The 22,736-nt window shown below is 42.8% G+C and overlaps 1 protein-coding gene across 3 annotated transcripts in view; it reads left to right on the forward strand.

Annotated features, from left to right (window-relative positions):
• CDH18 (cadherin 18) overlaps nt 1–22,736 on the forward strand; it is a 632,508-nt gene that overhangs the window by 396,105 nt on the left and 213,667 nt on the right. For 2 of the 3 annotated variants that reach the window (XM_083519276.1, XM_083519277.1), the window contains 2 exons: nt 11,913–12,103; nt 19,036–19,529. In XM_083519276.1, coding sequence (XP_083375402.1) covers nt 19,302–19,529 — 228 coding nt within the window. In that variant the 5' untranslated portion in view covers nt 11,913–12,103; nt 19,036–19,301. The remainder of the gene's footprint in view (nt 1–11,912; nt 12,104–19,035; nt 19,530–22,736) is intronic. The other variant, XM_083519278.1, reaches the window with a different exon arrangement.

Genomic DNA, 22,736 nt, shown 5'->3' on the forward strand with positions numbered 1-22,736 from the left:
TGGAGACCCTGCTTATCAGTAAAGCTTTGATATATACTTTTGTTTCTTTCTTGCAACTTCTTGTAAATTTGCAGGAACCAGGATTATTTTTACACACATCTAGCCTGCACAAATGGATGGGAAATTCTTTGTCTAGAAGATAAACCTGTATGTCCAATTCAGCACTCAGTTTTCACCAATGTTTCGCACATTTTGCACATGGCGAAAAAGTTGTATTGAAAAATATGACTTCTGAGACATCTGGCCCCAAAATGGCAACTAGGCATGTCGTTTTGGTGACTGTAACCCTGGTTTAAGGATCCGCTTGTCACCTAGCTTATATATCTGTGTTTCTAACATGGGTCCAATTAAAATAGGTGGTCATTTCATTAGAATGCTCATTCCCTTGATGTAGCCTTCATAGGATGCTATTTTGTTTCTTCTGACATCCAAGGTGGTCAAAATCTGAGTTGAGACCTATAGTCACTATGGTGCTGCTTTCCTGCCTAAGTGGTTTAAATACATCTGTCTCTCATCAACATACACAATTGTTCTTTCCTTTTTTCTGCCATCCATTCATAATGCCACAGTTGTTGTCTTATGATTCTGTCTTCTGAGTTCTCTTCTATCAGATTTACGAGAAAGAATTAAACTGTCGGTATCAGATCCAGAAACATACTATGTCAAGCAGGGTATATAGAAGCTCTTCAGTTGCTTGTGACCAAAGTATTGAACATACCCACAAAAAATATTCTAAACTAAAATGTGCCTTTGTGGCTGTGAAGCTAGTTAGGCCAGGCATAGGCAAACTCCGGCCCTCCACTTGTTCGGGACTACAATTCCCACCATCCCTAGCTAACAGGACCAGTGGTCAGGGATGATGGGAACTGTAGTCCCAAACATCTGGAGGGGTGGAGTTTGCCTATGCCTGAGTTAGGCCATATCTATATATCATCTATCTATCTATCTATCTATCATCTATCTATCTATCTCTATCATCTGTCTATCATCTATCTATCTAAAAAAAATTGTAGACTGCAATTCTATGGACAGGGGGAAACCAAAATGGATTACAGCAATTATACATTTATACAAGCCCCATCATGTGCCCCATAAGCACGGGATGACTTTGCCTGGTGACGCTGTGGCCCATAGATTGCAGCAAAATACTGGGCAAGGTTTTGCCCAGTATCCTCTCTGTGTGATGGGCTCATGGGAAAAAGCTGTCCCATGAGTCATTGCTTCAGAAGGGAGGGGAAAGCCTATATAAGGCTGCTTCCTCTGGAGCTCACAGCCATTTTGCTTTGAGAGCTTCCTGCCTGCCCACCCTTGGCTTAGAGCCTTCAGTGAGCAATTTTGGGTCACTGGTTGACAGGGCTGGAAAGGACCCCCCCCCCTTCAGCCTGATTGACACTTGGTTGAATTCCCCCCCCCGCCCTTTCCCTCAGTGAAATTATGACTTTCCTTTGTTAGGCGAAAGAACATTGTATGAGGGCGGAAATGGCATTGGTCAGGATCAACATAGGATAGGGAGACACATAAGGGACCTGAGGAGAGGACTGACCATGGCAAACCCAAGCTTGTGTTCAGTATCTGCCTGGTAGGAATCTGCACCCTGGTCCCCCAGTGAGGCCTTCCTTTCTTGGCTTGCACAATGGGCAGGGTTCAACATGGGCCACCTGTTAGGATGCATCCGGGGAGACGGGCATTTGGCAGGCCCCCGGCTGGCAGCCGGGCAAACTCCAGTTCTCAGAACATCAATCAGTGACTCAAGCCTCAGAAGCCTTCAGAGACTGAGCATGCTCTGATCAGCAGAATGAATAACTTTTCACAACGAAAGTGGTGGACAGAGGCGTTTGCAAGCATATTTACAGGTGTTTATTCAGCATCAGGAACAAAGGAAAAACATGTCTGCTTCCCTTCATGTCCAAGCAAACGGCCGTATAGCAAAAGCAATATACAAAGGAAGTTCCCAGCAGACTGTGCTGGAAGTAAACAGACATGAGGCATACAACAATCCACACATCTGTTCTAAAGGTGGAATGTAACTATATCCTAACACCACCTTCCATCGTACAGGTTTGGAGTGATCCAAACCCAGCAAATCCATTCCATCAGCTTGGGGCTTCTGGAATGATGAACTGATCCTGGGACCCAATGCCATGCCAACCTTTGCCCTGACTCCTGTGTCAAAGATTTTGCCTGATTTTATCCCATCACCATTGTACAGTCTGGTTATTTTGCTGCTCTCATGGGTCACATAATGCGTCTGCCTAGGCAATAAAAACCATGCAAAAATGTGTAACACCACAGGACATTAGCTAGCAATTACAAAATATGTTTTATCATTGTCTACATAAGACGCTGCTTTGGGAGTCTGCTCGCTCCCAGTAGTTTCTATATATTTGTGAATAAACATATATTACAAGGATGTCGCAACTCAAAGGAAACAAAATGCAGTAGTGATTTTCACAGCTTGGGGAAGTGGTGATAACTGCTTTATAGGCTTGCCTTAGGTTGTAAAAACTACCATGAAAATATATTAAGTGAATTTTAAAATAGGTTTGTAATATATTGAAACAGTCTAAGATCCTAAAATATTTGTTAACAGAAACAAAGAGTTGGTACCAAAGAATTTACAGATGGAAGTATATATAGTACACACAATACAGGACAAATGCTAAATTTACCTAGTGTTTAAGAATAGGTACTTTGAAGGTTTAGGATGTAACAATTATTTCCAAATTAACATGCTATGCGCAAGTAGTTGAAGAAAGATAAAGAATAGGTTATTTTGTTATGTAATTGACTCCTTTCATCATGTGCAGGTATTCTATCCAGCATGTAATCCAAAATCACTTTTATATTACTATAGGAAAATGCACATTCCGGCTGCAACCCTATACATACTTCCATGAGTAAGCCCCATAGAACTCCATGGGGTTTACTTTTGAGTAGACAATGTATAAGGTGATTTTGTAAAAGGCAATCATAAAGCATCTTATGAAAAATTAAGCTTTTAATCTGTTTGCTCCTGTAAATAATGGACTTATTGTTTGCTTCTGCTTCCTAAACAATCAAGATGTAAAAACTAGAGAACAGCAATAAAAACATGCTGTAAGTGCAGTTGGAATTTTTCATATCCTGTCAGTGAAAATCAAGGTGACCCAAGATTGAGAGATTGTAGGTTTTGTGTACTCTTCAAGGTGTTGTTTCCTCCCCACACCCATTTCCCCTCTTATTGTTCCACTGATGTGTCAAATTGAGTACTGTATGTTGGGGCGGAGTGCTAACACTTGAATCAGAGCTGCAAGGTCTTTTATTTTCTTCTTAGATCTTCCATATAGGTGACATGCTGCTACTTGGTGTGCTTGAGAGTAGTACAGCAGTTTAAGGAAATAAATATTGCCAGAAATCAGAGCATGTTAGACTTTGGCAAAGACCAAAGTAAAGAGGAGAAGGCCAAAGTCTAATTATAATAGCTTCTTTTTTAAACCACGGATAGAAATGGGCTAAAAGGAAATGATATTTCAAAAGAGTGAGCTGAATACACATGAGCTCAAGCAAATGATATTGGCTCCTTCTGAAGGGGGTATGGAGGAAGGAATTCATTTTTAGAAGGGATGTCACAAGGGCTTGTTCAAGCAGGAGTTGGAAAAGATCTCTAGGGGTTTAGAAGACCCCTTCCCCAAAGGGAGGCAAATATCCCAACCCTCGGATTTTCTCTCCATTTTCATTCAAAATACAAGCATCAGGCGAGGCAGTCTAAATGATTTCCTCACTTCATACTTATCGAAAAGGTTAATCGGAAGGGAAGGATCTGCTCAGTCGAGAAGACGATAACAGCAACGCAGCAGTGGTTGTGTTTGATCATTGTCCCCATTTTGTTTTCTCCTGTGTTTTTGTGTCTTTGTGCAAGTGAGGCATGGCTGGCAGAGAGATGAAGGTGAGCAGAGGGCTCTGTCAAATTTGTTCAACGGAAAATGAAATCTTTTTGCTGCTGCTTGTGTAGCCTCAAGGAGAACACGGAGCCCTTGACCAAACACTGTTGCCTTGTCCTCCTTTCAGAGAAATCTTTCTTTTTTTTTTTTTTTACCCTCCAAAGGAAGCACCTGACATCTAGCAATAGCTTTCTAGGGGGGTTTTGAGTCAAGATGTCCTCTTGTACCAGTGTTCAGGTGGCAGCTTTCTCTCCCAACCAGTTTGTGCTATAATGCTAAACTGCAAAGTGGGGGATGCTGCCAACCATATTTCTTTTTAATCAGTTCAGTTATAGTGTCCGTTCAGAGGTTTTGCAAAGACTTAACGCTCCTCATTCTGACTTCTCATAGATGAATGTGTGAGCTGCAGGACGGTCCTCCAAAGTTTGAAGATTAATGTTCAGCAGCGTCAATGCATTCCTAAAGGCTGGAAGAAGGCTTAGTAGCTGAAACAGCCAGGACACAACCCAAAGAAGCAAGTAGAGGACCTTATGCATTATATCTTGCGCTGCCCCTTATATAATGAAGCAAGAGAAAGATTTTTAGCACCTATAATGACAAGGTCCCCTGGCCAGAACCCCTCTGACATGATTTTATATCTCCTTCCAGACACAGATAAGTATGTGACCTGGCGTGTACCACTCTTTGCAACTGCCACTAGGAAAATTAGAGCAAATTATATAGCCAAGGTAGCGACCAACTAAAGGAGATGAATTTATTTGACCCTATCTACATCAAGCTGGGACGTGGGTGGCGCTGTGGGTTAAACCACAGAGCCTAGGACTTGCTGATCAGAAGGCCGGCGGTTCGAATCCCTGCGACGGGCTGAGCTCCCGTTGCTCGGTCCCAGCTCCTGCCTACCTAGCAGAAAGCATATCAAAGTGCAAGTAGATAAATCGGTCGCTGTGATGTTCGGGCAGAATTGACCAGGAGGGAGGGAACATGCCAGTCGGGTGTAGGCTGAACTCCTGACAACCTTTTCCTGGGAATCATATGAGGGCAGAGTACAGCTGTGCTCATGTTCTGCTCGCAATTTTCCCACAGGTATTTTGTTGGCCACTGTGAGAACAAGATGCTGGCCTAATGGCTCTTGTTAGGTTCTTATTATGTTCTCCCTGAACTTACCAAGTCCACAATGAGCTTTTTTGGGTTCCTTCTGTCCCATTTGGTGTATTTTTGCTATTCATGTTTTCCCTTAATGCAAGTTTCACCAACCCTTCTGATATCTCCTTCTTGTGATAGGGTGGCTACGTAAGGACTCGCATTCAGACAAATGTCCGCCGTTGGTATTTGTGATATTACACCACCAGTGGACATGACTTTGCTCCTGCAGAATTAATGCTCAGCATACAGGCAGCTTACATGGAAGTCATAAAAAAGGCTTGTGTGTTTGCTATTGGTGTGTGGAAAGTGTGGACAGAAGCCTCTCAGAATAGTAGAAGAGAGAGAGAGCCTCAAGGTCCATAAATAGCAACACCCTAGTGGTCCCGGGCCCTAAGGAAGTTATATTAGCTTCAACCAGAGCCAGGGCCTTTTCAACTGGTGGAACGCTCTGCCTCATGAGACCAGGGCCCTGCAGGATCTGATTTCTTTTCGCAGGCCTGTAAGACAGAGTTGTTCTGCCTGGCCTTTGGCTTGGAGCCAATTTGATTCCCTCCCTCTCTTCCTTTTTTCTTTTCCTTCTCCTCTTGCGAGGAGGCTTCATTTTAATATTTTAATGTTTCAATATTTTAATGTTGTATTTTAATTCTGTTTTTAAGTTTTAATCATTCAACTTGTTTTTATTATTGCTTGTAAGCCACTCTGAGCCCGGCCTTGGCTGGGGAGGGCGGGGTATAAATTATTATTATTATCATTATTATTATTATTATTATTATTATTATTATTATTATTGAACATGCAGTGATGTAATGAAGCTGGATAGCAGTAGATTCACGGCCAAACCATGTAACTATCAGGGGACTTCTGTGCCACAAGGTATACTAATGATCTCTAGCTCAGATGGCTGGTTTTTCTTTTGTTAAGTATTAGACAAATTAATGAGTAAGCCTCTGAGTTGTTAATGGAACTTCCATGTAGATCTGAATACCAGGCTCTTGAGGCATACCATAGGGGAAAAACTATAATTTAGGGTCAAACTAGATGTGACACCATTCATGCAATTAGCAATTATTCCTGAACCAGATCCCCTCCCACCAGGCATTCTGTTTGCATTGAGAGAAAAGCTCCAATCGCTGTGCTAAACGAACATTTATACACTTGCTAGTCTTGGGTATGGGTTCCTGTCCAGTTTTGCTCTATGAAACCCTTCTTGTCTGAGACATCTGGCTGCTGGTTGTTGGAAACAGAATGTTGAATTAGTGCTCTGATCCAGTAATACAGTTATTATCCTCTGAAATGCAAAAGCCCTGATGCAGAGTGAATTCCCTTCAGTAACCGGATAGAGAGGGGCATTTATCTGTAAAACTACACACATCCAGACCATTCAGTGGGCCTTATATGCCCATCACAGTGCAGATGGAGTTGCATATCCTTGCCATATTGGCTGTGGTCAAGGGAACCTGCTTATGCATGCTGCTGGCCTTTTTTGCTGGATCCAGGGAAAGCGTGTTCTCCAATAAATGAGAGCACGTGTTGCGGTGTGGGCACCAGGCCAGGCCTCTTGTTGCCAGGCAGGTTAATAGTTGTTGCCTGGCATCATGATTGGATAACTGGGTTGCTGGGGCAAATTGTATGTTGCAAATTGGGTGGGTGGGACCATAGTCTTTAAATATTGGTGCACTCTGGTTTCTCTTTCTCTTTGCAGAGTGCATCGGATCACCCACCCGCCAGCCCTCTTTCCGGTTGACCTTGCTTTGCCTGTCATGGGGTCGTCTGCTTTGGAGCAGGGGCCTAGTAGGAATTTTGCCATTTGGTGATTGGCTGTGCCATTTGGTTTTTGCCTACTACTCTGCAATTCGTCACAACTTGTAAGGTTGCTGTTAGGCATTGGTTATAATATGCTGGTGGTGGAGGGGTCAGGCTGGGTCTGCCCCTCCTATTGCGCTGAAGGGAATTCCGTTAAAGGAATCCTGGGGCTTGCCATGATTTCGTCCAATCCCTGTTATGGGACCAGGGCCGCCCAATCCCTGTTATGGGAATCCTTGTTATGGGACCGGGCAGGCAAGCTTTCGGGGAGCTGCTGGGGTGAGCGGCGTGGGTCCGACGCTTAGCTCAAATGACCCCCAAGTTTGACTTTCTCTTCTACTGGCTACCGATCGGACCTCGGGATGTCAGTTCTGTCCCAGGCGGGGGGACAGATAGTCATAACCAATGTCTAAACAACCACTCACTGATTTTGTATTTTAATAAAGTTGTGGCCAAAATAGTGCCCAAAAAACCAAAACTAAAATTACGTGTTATGTGTGAAGTTATTTGAGGGGTGGCCTGCGGACCTACACACGCAAAAACCTTTGCCTTCTAGATTCAAATAGGAATGCTGCGAGTGTGTGTTGTCGATCTTTGCAATATTTTAGTGCTTACATTTCCAGTCTTGGCAGGTAGAAATGAAAAATAATGGGGAGAGGGAGGAGAGTTAAGTGGTCATTTTCAAACGTCAGAAAAGTTTTGGTTCACTTAGCATCTGAGCTCTGGGTTGAAGGTTCAGATCACTGCTTTGGTTACCCTTGACTTTAACTGGCTGAGAGAGAATGAGAAAAATAGACCACAAATGAATCACAGTCTTAAATTGTCGGGCATTTTGCCAGCAGCTGAGCTATTAAAGCTGGCTTTCCCATCAACGCTTAAGCAACAGGTTTTTGAGAAGTCAGCTTTAAGAGGACAGCTAAAGTTAGATAAAGGGCTTTATTGCTTAAGCCCCAACTAATGAGCTCTTGAGTGTTTTAAGGCCGTTTTGCCAATCATTCTCTACTTTCTCGCGCACACACACACTGCAGTAATTAAGGATCTGTTTACATTTCAGCTGCGGACCTAAAATGTTATAACTCAAACACATTTTGTGTGTGTGTGTGTGTGTGTGTGTGTGTGTGTGTTGGGGTGAGGCAGATGGGGAATACTCAGCTGTGCTGTTACTGTGAGAATTCAGAGTACTATTTATCACCTGCAAAAAGGTATCAGGGATTGCTTTCTGCCACATGCCCTTCTCCACACATTAAGATCTGCAGAGTCAGCCTTGCTCCATGTCTTGCTGCTTGCTGAAGTTCCATCTGCAGAGTCAGGGAGCAGAGCTTTGGGATAGTGGTACCCACTCTGTGGAGTACTCTCCCTAGACAGCCTTCAACTTTATTTCCTCCTCTTATACCCATCCCTCTGGCATCCCTTTCCTGCCTATTGGATTCAAACCCTCCTTCATAATATCTCTACCCCACCCTACTCCCATCCTGAGCTATTCCTGGTTTACTTTTAACTTCTAAAAGGGGGAAGAGGCAGCATGGAAATGTTTTAGTAAATTAATAAATAAATCCTGCCTAGTCCTTCATGTTATGACAGCTCACATCCAAACACTATCAGAGGCGCCATCACTGTAGACTCCCTCAATATATCACAGTGCCTGTGAAATGTTCTCTTCCAGGTTTTTTTGTTCTCTCAGCCTCTGTTTCTTCCTGTTAACAGCTGGGAGCAAATCCAGCTGTGATAGATACAGCTCTGCATATATATATATATATATATATATATATATATATATATATATGCTTTCGTAGATTTTCACGGGTACAGGAATGCAGGTTTTGGTGTCTTCGGGTGTCTTCCCGTGTAAGAGTTGGGGTGTCTAGACACGTCGCCTAGACACCCCAACTCTTACACGGGAAGACACCCGAAGACACCAAAACCTGCATATATATATATATATATATACACACACACACACACATCCATACAATTGCACCGTATATGCACTTGTTCTCTTTCCCTTTCCCAGTTTGCTTTAGTGAATTGATTCATTCCTGCCCAATTTCTGTGTCCATGTTTTACATTGCTCCATTTCCACTTTCCAAAACTGTTTCAGTGGTTGACCCCCTCCCTAAACGTCTTGCCAACATTTATAAATTTCTTCATTCTAGTCTGATGGTTTGTTTGCTTTTGTAATGTACCTGGTCTCAACTGCTATGGGTGGGTAATAATATATTAAAAATAGTATATTGTAAGACCCTCCCCACCTCAATAAAAGAAAAAGAAAAACCCAGAGAAAGTTGTGTGGGCCTACACATCCTGTTATATCATACGAAACTTTCAATAGTCACAAATAACTTTGTCTCTTGCTTTCTTTAGAACTTAGACACCATTACAGTGGTACCTCGGGTTACATACGCTTCAGGTTACATACACTTCAGGTTACAGACTCTGCTAACCCAGAAATAATACCTCGGGTTAAGAACTTTGCTTCAGGATGAGAACAGAAATTGTGCTCTGGCGGCGCGGCGGCAGCAGGAGGCCCCATTAGCTAAAGTGGTGCTTCAGGTTAAGAACAGTTTCAGGTTAAGAACGGACCTCCGGAATGAATTAAGTACTTAACCCGAGGTACCACTGTATTGTTTTTCAGGATTGGATTTTAAATATGACTATTAATCTTTTCCCATCATTTCACACTCTTCCTGCCGTCTGAAAAATTTACCTCCCCATCTCTAAAAGTAGCTTATTTCACAGTTGCACATTCCACCGGTGCACTGAGGAGGGGTGGGGAAAAACTGGCAATGTAAGAGCCCCAAACCACCTAGTGAGTACATGTTCCACTGTCAAGAAGTTGCTTTTCAATAACATACCAGTGCAACCCTGTGTTCTATCTTGTAAAGTAGGGTTACCAGACGTCCCTGTTTCCTGGGGACAGTCTCCAGATTTGTGAATAAGTCCCCGGACAAATTCCATCCCCGGAATGTCCCTGGATTTCATCTAATGTCCCTGGGAAACGCAGCAGCAGCAGTCTCAGCAGCCCGGAACAGTTGGCTCTGGCTGGCTTCAGGAGCTGCTTGGAAGTCCCCATATGATGGTGGTACAGGGGCTCTAAGATGCAGCTTCCGGGCTGCCTCCACCTTCCCTGACCCCAGCAACTAAGCTGGGAAGGGAGGCTTCATGCTGCCTATCGGAGCAGCCCCTGAACTCCTAATTGTGTACAAGCAGGAGGGGGAGGGGATCTCACAGCTGTGAAGGGAGGCTTCACACTGCCTATCAGAGCTTGTGTGCAAGCAGGAGAGGGCAGGGATCACTCAGTTAGGCAACGTGAAGCCTCCCTTCCCCGCTGAGGGATCCCCACCCCCTCCTGCTTGCACACAAGTAGGAATGGGATTGGGGCTGCTCCGATGGGAAGGGAGGCATTGCACTGCCTGAGCCTCGCCGCTGCCACTCTTGGCCCTCCTCCTTCGCCTTCCATGCCTGACCCACCACGCACCACTTCCCCACCACCACCACCGAAGAACGTACAACTCAGGGGCTGCCCAGCCTCATGGAGACAGGAGATAAAAGCCTCAGAGGAAGGGTAAACGTGATGGTTGAGGTCAAGGCAGTGGCCGCCCCTCTGTCACCACCATCACTGCAGCATCAACGTCCTGAATGTGTATTGTTTGTTTGTTTATTGTGTCCCCGGATTCAATGAAAAAAACCCTGGTAACCTTATTGTAAGGTATCTGGGCAAATGAATGGGTTGCACAGAGCAATATGAATATGTAAGCACTTAATGAAATATGGGTGCATCTTGTTTGTTGTTTTGGTTTTTCAATGAGGCATCAATTTGCTTCATTTGTAGCTGACAGCATTATTTAGTCTAGTGGATGGCATCTTTGATAATGACAGAATCCTGATTTCAAACGTTAGGTTTGGACAACTCACTCCTGGCTTCAAGAGTGTGAATGCAGACACTCCAAGTGTCCCCATTTTCCAGGGACAGCCCCATATTTACAGAAGCCATCCCAGTTTCCTTAAGACATCCCTATTTTCATTAGCAAAGTGTTACCCCCTGAGCCAAGGTGATAAGTAACTAAAGTAACTATACAACCTTTAGAAGACATCCGAAGGCAACCTTGCATAGGGAAGTTTTAAAATGTTTGATGTTTTATTCTGTTTTTATATTTGTTGGAAGCTGCCCAGAGTGGCTGGGGTAAAATAATAATAATAATAATAATAATAATAATAATAATAATAATAATAATAGAATAGGACACACCTATTTTCATTGGAGAAGTCTTGGAGAGTATGGGGAATGTGGCTGCAGAAAGTGAGGCAACCCAGCCAGTTGACACTGTATGACTATATGTGGTGTGGACCCTGGAAGTGTCTTGCTGGTGTCTGACCAGACAGGTGAGCGCCGAAGCCCTCTGAAACCCCAGCTGATTTACAGTTCATCTTGGCCTTTGTGCTTTCCTGGTTGCAAAGCTTCATTCAGCTTGCATCACGATGCTACAGTTGGGTCCCTGGGAATTCATTAGAGTCTCACTGCTTCGCTAAGCAGGAACCAAGTATACTCTAATGAGTTTCAGCAGCACAAGAAGAACTTTAGCCCTCCCTTCCGGTACCCCTCCATCAACTTATTTAATTATTTATTTTAACTCCAACCTGCAGCAACACACGAGATATGGAACTCATTTTGCAAGGGTTCCCAGGAGATAAAAAAGAAAAGAAAAGTTGGCTCAGTGGTAGCATATGTTCTTTCTTGCAAAGGGAGAAAAACCCCATCATGAACACATACACACACAGCTCCAAAAACCACAGGTATTATCAATGGTAGAATTAGAAATCTTAAGCAGTTTGAACTGCTGTGCTTCATCAGAGGCAGAATATATGCAATAAAATTGATCAAGCAGCATAAACGCAGAGAGACCTCATTCAAGAAATAATTATCAAGGGACAACAGAAATCCTATGTGCAGACTGTTCCACAAAAAGGGGAAAGAAATATCATAAATGGATTCTCAAGACCTTCCTCAAAGAGACAGTTGTCTATATAATATTTATTTATTCGTTTTAGCAGGGTCACAGATGCCCATTCGCAAGAAGTATCTTAGTGAACAAGGAAAAGAAGCAACCACTGAAAGATCGAAACGTGGAGTTGAGAAGGAACGGTTGGACTTGGATTTGTCTAATGGAATGTCGGTTACATGTGGAGTGAAGCAACGGTATTCAGTGTAAGCTTGTTCTTCATGCTGACACCCAAACACGGTGAGTACAATGCAGATGTGATACACTTCCAGATGACCTGTTTGTTTAGCTTTCACCCTGATTTGCTTGCACAAATCTTTGGGGAGGTCAGAGAGTGTTGGCTTCTTATTGAGCTCATGCTCTTGTGCACCCACAGGATGTGGCAAAAGAACAATTAGATATCTCCATCCCCATCAGATCAGCAGTATAGCGTAGGCAGAAAAATGTTGCTACTCTCCTCCAATGGGCAACTGGCTAATTAAATACTGCAGTATAAAGGATCTGAGGGAGCAAGGGGGTGTATGTCCTCATGCCAATGTGAAGCATGCAGATGTAGGAACTGAAAGTCCTGTAGCAGCTTCCTTTTGAGATGAGCGAGGCAGATGCACAAACCTGCCAAAATGCAGATGAGAGGTTTTGTTCATAAAGTACTATAGATTGTCTCTGCCACCAATGAAGAATGCTACCTTAAAATTGTGACTGTAACTGTATCTGCTTTTGTTTCTATGTTATCTTTTAGTGCAAGAATAACTTTTCTTTGTATACGTTGTGTTTGCTTTCCCCTTATGCCCTCTTACATGCACACACTCATACAGTGGTACCTTGGGTTACAAACACTTTGGGTTACAGACTCCGTTAACCTGGAAGTAGTACCTCAGGTTGAGAACTTTACCTCAGGATGAGAACAGAAATCATGTGGTGGCAGCGCGGCAACAGATAAAGTAGTACCTCAGGTTAAGAATAGTTTCAGGTTAAGAACAGACCTCTGGAATGAACTAAGTACGTGACCAGAGGTACCACTGTACCATGTTTTCCTGCACTTAAGATTTGCAGTTGTATAGTTATTGTTTCTGCCAATGTTTTTAAGAGTCAAATTGCAGCTGGTTGCCTGAATCTTTGGTCACATGCCACTGTTATTAAAGTGACTACAGGGTTTATTTCTTTCCATTCTAATGACTGGTTGTGCCCAAAATAGAAAAGTCCACTGACTGTAGTCACACTCCTTTTATATTCTTTTGTGTTCCTCTACCCATTAATATGGGATGCAGGTGGCACTGTGGGTTAAACCACAGAGTCTAGGGCTTGCCGATCAGAAGGTCGCGGTTCGAATCCCCATGACGGGGTGAGCTCCCGTTGCTCGGTCCCTGCTCCTGCCAACCTAGCAGTTCGAAAGCACGTCAAAGTGCAAGTAGATAAATAGGTACTGCTCCAGTGGGAAGGTAAACAGCGTTCCCGTGTGCTGCTCTGGTTCACCAGAAGCAGCTTTGTCATGCTGGCCACATGACCAGGAAGCTGTATGCTGGCTCCCTCGGCCAATAAACCCCTGAGTCGGTCACGGCTGGACCTAATGCACAGGGGGTCCCTTTACCTTTTTACCCATTAAAATATGTTGGAATTAAGAGCTTGCAAACAGGTATACCCCTTTCTCAGCTTTTCTTTCTTTCTTTCTGTCTGTCTGTCTGTCTGTCTGTCTGTCTGTCTGTCTGTCTTTCTTTTTTAGGAGGGCAGGGGGTTAAGGCCTAGCATTATGGAATTCTAATCTTGTGGGAATGTAGGAGAGAAGGAGCTATGTGTGTCTGAGCTAGGCCAAACTTGGTTATTGTCATAAACTTTTGTCTGCAGCTCATGGCAGTACTTTGACTCAATACCACAATCTCTATCAGCCCCATATCTTCCGAACTGAGCTTGCAAATCAAAGTCAGATATTATTATTTTTTGCAATAGAAGAAGAAAAACATCTTTTTGAGTGCACTATTCTGCAATACTAGCTGAATACCAATGATGTTGTATATATGCATGCTCCCAAAATCTGGAAAAACCCCAGTGACCATGCCACTATGATATTGGTAGGTGCAGAAAATCCCTCTGTCTCTCATGCAGGAACCTCAATACACAGCCTAAAATTGCAGAGAGAAGCAGAACAGCCAGCTCTTGAACTATCAGCCAAGCTTGCGTATTTATAGCATTTGTTTCATTGTACAATACTTCTAAGATTGTGTTTATTCACCTGTCTGTTCACCTATTCACGTATTACACCTGCATAGTGGTAATGCAGCTGCCAAATTGCTCCATTTTGCAACCAGACCAATTTTAGCACACAGTGAAGTAAACACAAAGGAGGGAGGGGAAGAGAGTATCCTCAAAGTGCTATAAAAATGTGATCTGTCCATAACACAGAGCAATCAGACAAAAGCTTTACTGGTATAATGGTCTTTGAATGCACTACATAGTGATAATTGAGCTTAGTTATTTGAATCCGTTCATGGATGGAAAGGTGGGTGAGAGAAACAAATCTGAAACTTTGTGGGTGCAAAGATACTGCGAAGGGGTGGTTGGAGCAGGGAAAATATGAGTGAGGAAAGGGTTACACATCCACCCATCTTGTGCTTCTACATTCCCAGGAGCCTCTTCTGGAAGTGGTTTCCCCAAATACTGTAACATGTCTTTGTACCTTATTCTGTTGAGGTTTGGTGCCTGTAGATGATTTGGTAGCAATTACAAGTCCAAGTGTGGCTCAGCACAAGGCAAGGCATATCAGTACCATGGATAGCTCCCAGTGATTCCTGCTGGCTGATGTGTGAAAGGACAGAGTCATCAGGTTTCAGAATTGTTAAGAAGCATGGCAGGGCATTCCCTTCCAGTGACTCCACCACTTTGAGAGAACTTTAAAGCAGGGATGAGAACTACTGTACCTCTAGATGTTGCTAAATTTCAACTCCCATTAGCCACAGCAACCATGGCCAATGGCCAGGGATGATGGGAGTTGTAGTTCAGCAATTTATGGAGGGCCCAAAGTTCCCCAAACCTGCTTTAAAGGGTCCAGAACTGATTCTACGTGTGGAGCAAGAGAAGTACAGGAGGGTCATCCTCACAGACTGACAATGATGGGGGAGTAGTGTCTTCATGCTGGGACAACGTAGAAGGCAGTGCTAAGTGGGACACCTGGTGAGTGATATCAGTCCAAGTCCCTGGGTCCCTAACGTTTTGCTCATAGTGTGTTTCTCTCTGACATATGTTCTGTAGGTGTACCTGCTTGTATGAGGTGTCTGGCAATAAATGTGCACTGGGAGGACTCAGGATTGTGATGGCCACCACATATTTCAGCACATTCAATAGATTGTGATATCAGACGCAATGTGCCTACAAAGTATTTTGCTCAGCTTGTCAATGTTATCAGGATCCCTCAAACGTTCAGTCAAACTGTGTTGGTTATCTGAAAAGGACTTGGGTCCAAAGGCATGTGGAGTAACTGGAGTACGAGTTGTCCTAGGACACTTTGTATAGGTCTACTGTCTATGTGAATTTCTATATACATTTCTGTCGATTGTAATAGAGCTGTACAACAATTATTATTTTCTGTCCTCTTGCTGCACAACATGGTTAGGTTTCATGCCTAATGATATCAAGTGTGAGTGGGGAAAACATGTGATTGGAAACTCATGCATCATATAACTATACTTGTTATCAGGGGAGCCATGGCTAGTGCTGCAGACCTTAGACTGGGGACTGTGACAGTGAGGCCCAGGTACACTTCTTCCTGCATCACTAGAGCAGTTTGTTGGTAGTAGAATTTAGATCCTTGTTCCTCTGCAGCAGCAGCACCATCTAGATCAGCCTTTCTTAACCCGTGGATCCCCAGATGTTGTTGAACCACAACTCCCATCACCCCTTGCTAGCAAGGCCAGAGCTCAGGGATGATGGGATTTGTAGCCCAACAATATCTGGGGACCCACAGGTTGAGAACCGCTGATCTAGATGGTCAGAGGGCGTACTGCAACTTTTCAGACCAGGAAAATCACATGACACAAGGAGTTGCTAACACATCACTACTGACTTTGGCCTGTTTCCTCTGGAAAACTTGAAAGGGTCTACTGAACTGCTATCCTGTCTCCAGGTTACTAGCTCTGATGTTGTCTCTGTGTAATTTGTGATCTGGCACATGAAAGAAGAAGATGTAGATTATCTATTAAGTCTTGTTTGTCCAAGAGAACTGGAACTGAATGGCGTCTCTTCTATGGCGTTTTGTAGACGTTAATATCAAGTGTTCATATTCTATTTGTTCTTGGCTTAGGGAGAAGTAATTTTGTGTTGGTTGTGCAAAAGGAAAGGGAAAGTAGAACAGCTGAATTATTTAAGATCTTCTCACCCATGCAGTGATTGAAATAACTCCCATTCGTAACCTTTGAGTGCTGCTGGTTTTATTATTGATAATAATATGTTGAATATTTATTGGAAAAGGGATAGGGAGATGTGACTGAGCCCTTGCTCTTCTTACCTCAGGTATAATACTGGTTTCAAATGATTAAGTGATCTAGGTTAATACAGTATTTTGTGTTCCCTGGAAAGCAGATCACATGCAATCAATATTGTTAGCTTCATCTTTAGTTTAAGCCTTCCTCCCACCCAATTTAGCAGTGAACCACAGACTTGTGAAGTCCTGGTCGAGTCTTAGCAGGAACAATCCTATAAGACTAATTATGTGGAAAGAATAACTTTTTTGGGGGGGCAGTTGTCAGAGGGATGGTTGTTGTGTGTGAAGTGGCACAAGCAAATATATACAGATGTAGATCCAGGTAATTATTTTTCCCTCTTTCCTTTTGGCGGAAGCTCTTGCGCCAAAATTATGTTGTAACTTGTTTTGTATTGGAAAAATCTGTGCATCTCTGGGGGTGTTTTGCTCCTTAATTAGCAGTTAGCAGAAAAGGATTGAGCTGGTGTTTGCTCTCTGCCCTGTTGCTGCCTGATGGAACTGTACTTGGATGCGGTACAAACACTGCAAAAGCGCCTCATGCTCCAGTGGGAATCTTCATTTTGAAGCATGTGTACAGAACAAGAGAGAAAAATTCATAAGCCATGCTGGAACTGGGGCACTTTGAGGCCTGCATATTCCTGTGACTTGTCTTCCTCGTTTTCAAGAACCTGACCAGGAGTACCCTGGAAAGATGAGTTTCTTCAAACTTCGTTCCAGTGGGTATTGACTATATTATATCATTCCCCTTCTTTTGTCACATTAGATTGTTAAACAATTCACTACGAAGGGCAGAGGTGTGATTACCATAAGATAATGGCACCCATGGGTGTAGGAGGCCTGCGCATGACAACCTGTTTCCTGCAGCAGTTGCTTTTGCTAGATTTTAAGGCATCTCTCTCTCTCTCTCTCTCTCTCTCTGTGTGTGTGTGTGTTTGCAGGAAGACAAGAGTATTATGCTCTTTCTTTCCAAACTCTCATGTCTCTCTCCAGAATATTGGCATCTTTCTTCTCCTGCCAAACACACACACACAAAAACAACACACTTCCATAATCTTCTCTCAGAAATATCTGTTTCCTAGAAGTACTCAGCAACCTGGCATCAGAGAGAAAGGGGGGCATACAGTGTGTTTGGGGTCTGAAAGGTAGGGATGTCATACCCCCCAAAAAAATCAACCACCTCCCCTTATCACCGTTGAGTTGTTTTCAACACAGTTGCCAATCCCTCACCCTCCCTGATTTCTTACAGGAGCTTTTGATTAGTACAGATCCATGACATTATTGTGGTTGACATTCTAGTAAATACAGTTATCAGAATTACAAAATGTCTTCCACACAGTGGTTGTTTTTTTTTTTTTTCCTTTCTAATACATACATATATACGTGTGTGTGTGTGTGTGTGTGTGTGTGTGAATTCTCTTTTCCCAACCAGGTGCTGTGTATGTTTGTCTATGTGTGTGCATGTAATAATCATTTTTCCTGTTGTATTGGAGTAGGGAGCAGTAGCATAGTCTTACACAGGGGTCTGCAAACTTTTTCAGCAGGGGGCTGGTCCACTGTCTCTCAGACCTTGTGGGGGGGCGGTCTATATTTTGAAGGGAAAAAATGAATGAATTCCTATGCCACACAAATAACCCAGAGATGCCTTTAAAATAAAATGGCACATTCTAATCATGTAAAAACAGGCTGATTCCCAGACTGTCCGTGGGCCAGATTTAGAAGGCGATTGGGCTGGATCTGGCCCCCGGGCCTTAATTTGCCTGCCCATGGTCTTACAGCTGCTAAGACCAACTCCAACCCAGAAAGCCTCCCCCCCCCCCCCCGATGAAAAAGAAACAGTGCTCTGCATGCATTCTCTGTGTATCAATACTCAAAACATTCCAATGCAGGAAAATTGTGTCACAAGATCTGAGTCTCTCTCTCTCTCTCTCTCTCCATGTGCCCTAACAAGTATGATTGTCAGCAGGAACTAGCAGAACTATATTTTTTTGTGACACAGGATGATGGGATGGCCAAGGAGTCATCTCCTGGTGGCAAGGGCGAGGGGTGCTAATCTGACCAAGTGGTCTGCAAATCAATTCACAGGCCTGACAAGACAAGATCACTCAAATAACAAGGTGTTCACAAGTGCTTGCGATTCGCGGGGCAAGATTTGATAGACCTCAGCCATATTGTGCTAATGTGGAAAGTGTGATACATCCCAGGGTATTTGTTCTGAGTATCTCTGCACTTTCCCTAGTACTACTAATCTCTCTTGAGATGGAATGGCATGAACTGCACTCATGGGAGCGTGATTAGAAAGCAGCCCACTTGACAAGGTTCGTGAAGAATGCACGAGATAAGGAAATTGTATTAGCTGGCCCGAGCTGCAGGGCTCTGGATGGGTTATAAATCTTCATAAATAAAACATAAAATAAATTTCCTGTATCAAAGCTTCACACACTTGCAGGATATTGTGCTAGTCCGCTCTTGCCATCTGCACCTATTGAAACACTACACTAATTTTTAGATGCATAAACACACACAGTTTCTATAAAAGGTTAAAAAGAATGTTGGTTGCTGCAGGGCATTCTCTTGGCAGAACCTGTTAATGTGGTAATAAGTACATCATTACTGCAGGTCAAAAATCTGAAATTACTGTTCTTAGTGATGTGATAAAGTGTTTTTTCTCCCCTCTCTCTCTTTCTCCTTTTCTTTCCATTAGGTATAAAATGTGTGGCTCCAACAGTCAATTGTGAAGATCACAGAATAAACCCCAGCCTCTTCCTCACTTTGCTTTTCATGATGTAAATGAACCCAGTCTCTGACCAATGTGGAGCTGAACCATGGACAGGCTAAAAGAAACTTTCTGGACTGTTTTGTTAAATCAGTTATTTCCTTCTTCCATGGGAGCCTACTAACGGATTATAGCGGGAAGACAAAAGAGGTGAAAGGGGAAGAAAACACCTTGAACTGGAAAGCGATCCTACAATGAGAATTACGAGCACATCTTGTATCTGCCCAGTCCTAGTTTGTCTCTGTTTTGTGCAGAGGTGTTGTGGAACTGCACATCATGGCTCCATCAAGGTGACCAGAAACCAAACTAAACATATAGAGGGGGAAACGGAAGTTCACCATCGTCCCAAACGTGGATGGGTTTGGAACCAGTTCTTTGTTTTAGAAGAGCACTTTGGACCAGATCCTCAGTATGTTGGAAAGGTAACAAACATCTTTTCTTCTTGCAAATGTCGTATGTGCTGCAAACAATCTAACACTCTGGGGCACACAGTTATCAGAACAACAAGAAACAACTGCTTATTAAACTAATATCCAATTTGTTAAGAGCATTCATAACATGTATGAAACCTATAAAACATAATACACTTAGCAAATATATAACATTTTTCTTAAAAAGCTTACATCTCCTCTATACACACATGTATGTAACCAGTTTCACCAATTATTAGCTTCCCAGTTATCTTCCCGTATGTACACCCAAATTTACATTTCCTGGATGTGTTGACTTGGAAATCCTCTGCAATAGGTCACTTAAAGAGCATTTCCAATTTCTCAAATGGGGGGAGGCTGGCAAAAATATATTAATTCAAACATACTTATTTGACATGAGTAACATGTTTATTTGACTACAGTATCCATGACCTCCCAGTCTATACTCAGAAAGAAATGGGGATTGGAGATTATATTGTGTGACCAAGGAGGCATTGCACTGGAATACAATGTAGATTTATTGAGGGTTGGGTCTCACAGGACCTATTTTCTTTTGTTATGAGAACACAATAGTTCAGAGTATCAGAAGCGAGTGTAAAATTCCTGTCTGGTCATCAGTTCCAGCTCTACTGTGGGCTTGATTCATGACTATCATGAACTCCTTTTGGAAAGAATGACTGAGGAATATTTTTTAAAATCCTAGCTAGATGTTTAGACATTTTGCATGTTATTTTTGGGTGGAAAAGACTGTCACTTTGATCGCATCAAGCTTTCATTTTACTCCCTTCTTGATGTGCATATTGCAGTGTATACATTCATATATGTGTTAAAAGAGGGCTGGGAGAGCTGTGGCCCTGCAGATATAGTTGGGTTAGAGTTTCCAGCATACCCAACAATTGACCAAGATGCCTGGAGTTGGAGTTCAGTAACATGTTGTGTGGGCAGGTCCCCATCCTTGTGTTCTAATGTGAAAGGTAGTAGACCTTAAAGCTGTTATGTCTCTTCCATGATATCTGTGAGTGATTGTGTGAATATATACATAGTATATTGTGCCTTTCTGAAACTGAATTGACTATCCAGAACTGTGTAGTATGTTTGCTTATGACACTCTACCCAAATTGTACTTAGCAATCTTCCTCTATTTATTGTGGGACATCTTTTAGGAAGCTGATGCTTCCTGCTGATGGGAAGGCAACATCTAACAATGCCACCAGTGCTATTTTTCTAAGGTGAGGTGCTGCAACTCGCCACAAATGCCTCCCTTGTTCTCTTATAATGGCAATGGCACCCACCTGAGAGGTACCAGAACTGAGTTGCAGTGAGTTACGGCTGGAAAAAAAGCCCTGCATGCAACATTGTGTAGATAATGCTTATTGCAGATGCTGCAGCCACATGAATCTTGCTGAAATTTCAGAGGAGGACAATCTGGGGTTGAGTCTATAATAAGAAAATAATGAGCAGTATTTAATAACGGTTATGAATAAAGAACAGAAATAAAGTTAAGGAAATTGTTGGGTTCGTTGTAGCTACTTTTATGCATATATCTGTTTTATACAAATCTGTTGATTTTAGCATATAAATTTATTTATATTTTGGGGCTTATAACTCTGCATTTTGTTTTATAATAGTTCTGTGGTTTATTTGGACTTGGCAGGAATATAAGCAGTTAGGAAATACAAGGTAGTTTTCAGAACTCAGTAATGTTATTGAAAATACTGTGAAGGAGAAAAGCTGGTGTACAAGTAGATAATAAATATATCAGCTAAGTTTATTCCAATGTTAATTATACTAGAAACATTTAGAACAAACGTAAGGGATTGTATATGACAGGGGTAGCCAACATGTTGCTCCAACACTGTTGCTGAGCTACAAATCCCAGCATCCCAGCAATTTATTTGTATGCTGCCTTTCCATAGTAAACCATACTCAGACAAACACACATACAAAGCCAGTGTGGTGTAGTGGTTAAGAGCGATGGACTCGTAATCTGGTGAACCGGGTTTGATTCCCCGCTCCTCCACATGCAGCTGCTGGGTGACCTTGGGCTAGTCACACTTCTTTGAAGTCTCTCAGCCTCGCTCACCTCACGGAGTGTTTGTTGTGGGGGAGGAAGGGAAAGGAGAATGTTAGCCGCTTTGAGACTCCTTAGGGTAGTGATAAAGCAGGATATCAAATCCAAACTCTTCTTCTTCTTCTTCTTCTTCTACTACTACTACTACTACTACTACTACTAAAAAAAACAGTTTACATAATTCACTTACAAGACTTAGCTTACTGTTTATCACTATTTTTTTTTGCTAATTAAAAATACTGTAATAAACATACAATAAAATCAAAGTCCACTGATAATCCATCATAAATTCTAATAATAACAATAATGACAATAACCTAATCCAGATAACAGAAAAATCACACATCTTCAATGCTAAATCTTAATCCAAGCAGCAGCCCCTAAACAAAATCCCACTCTGAAGATTTCTAGGTATCCTGAGCATCAGAATTAGCCTTTGTGCTTTGATTCAGTCAAAGCGCCACCATCTCAGGCCAGGTGGGAACAGGCCAGACAAAGCAGGAAGCAGGTGTTGCAGAACCCATGATGAGGAGGTCATTAACAATTGAGGCACCACAGGTTCCCACCCCTGCTTTAACCCAATGGCTTAGAGACCTCCTAAGCTCAGTCATCTGGATGACATCCTGTCTAACTACCTCTAATGTAGAGAGTGAAGTAGGAAAGAGGGGCACCATTGCAAACCTGGCCTTTCATCATCAGCATTCCTGCAATTTACCAGGAGGGGGAAGGGTTGCGACTGTGGCAAGGTAAGCACAATTCAAATTCACTGCCAGATCTAGTCTGGTGTTGCAGTCTGGTTGCCCCATGGCAGTCTTGCTGTCAACACCTTTCTCCTCTCCTTCCTGGGCAAACCCCAGTGCCACCGGTGATGGGAGATTGGGTGAGCATTGCTACCCCTCACTGTTGTATAGATGTGTGTGTTTGTATGTCAAGGGGTTCATGGCAAATAGCCTGTTCCCCAACACTCAAGAATATATGTGCTAGTTTTCTGCTGCTCATTTTTACAAGAAATAGGTATGCTAGATATGTGAAAGAAAGAAGTGAACTGTGGGTAGTCTCTGTAATTGCAGGTCCCTACTTGAGACAATTGACCTGTCCAATCAGTCAGTTAATCCATACATTCTGTT

Source organism: Podarcis liolepis (genome assembly GCF_965112155.1).
Source record: "Podarcis liolepis genome assembly, chromosome: 8".
Taxonomy (NCBI): domain Eukaryota; kingdom Metazoa; phylum Chordata; class Lepidosauria; order Squamata; family Lacertidae; genus Podarcis; species Podarcis liolepis.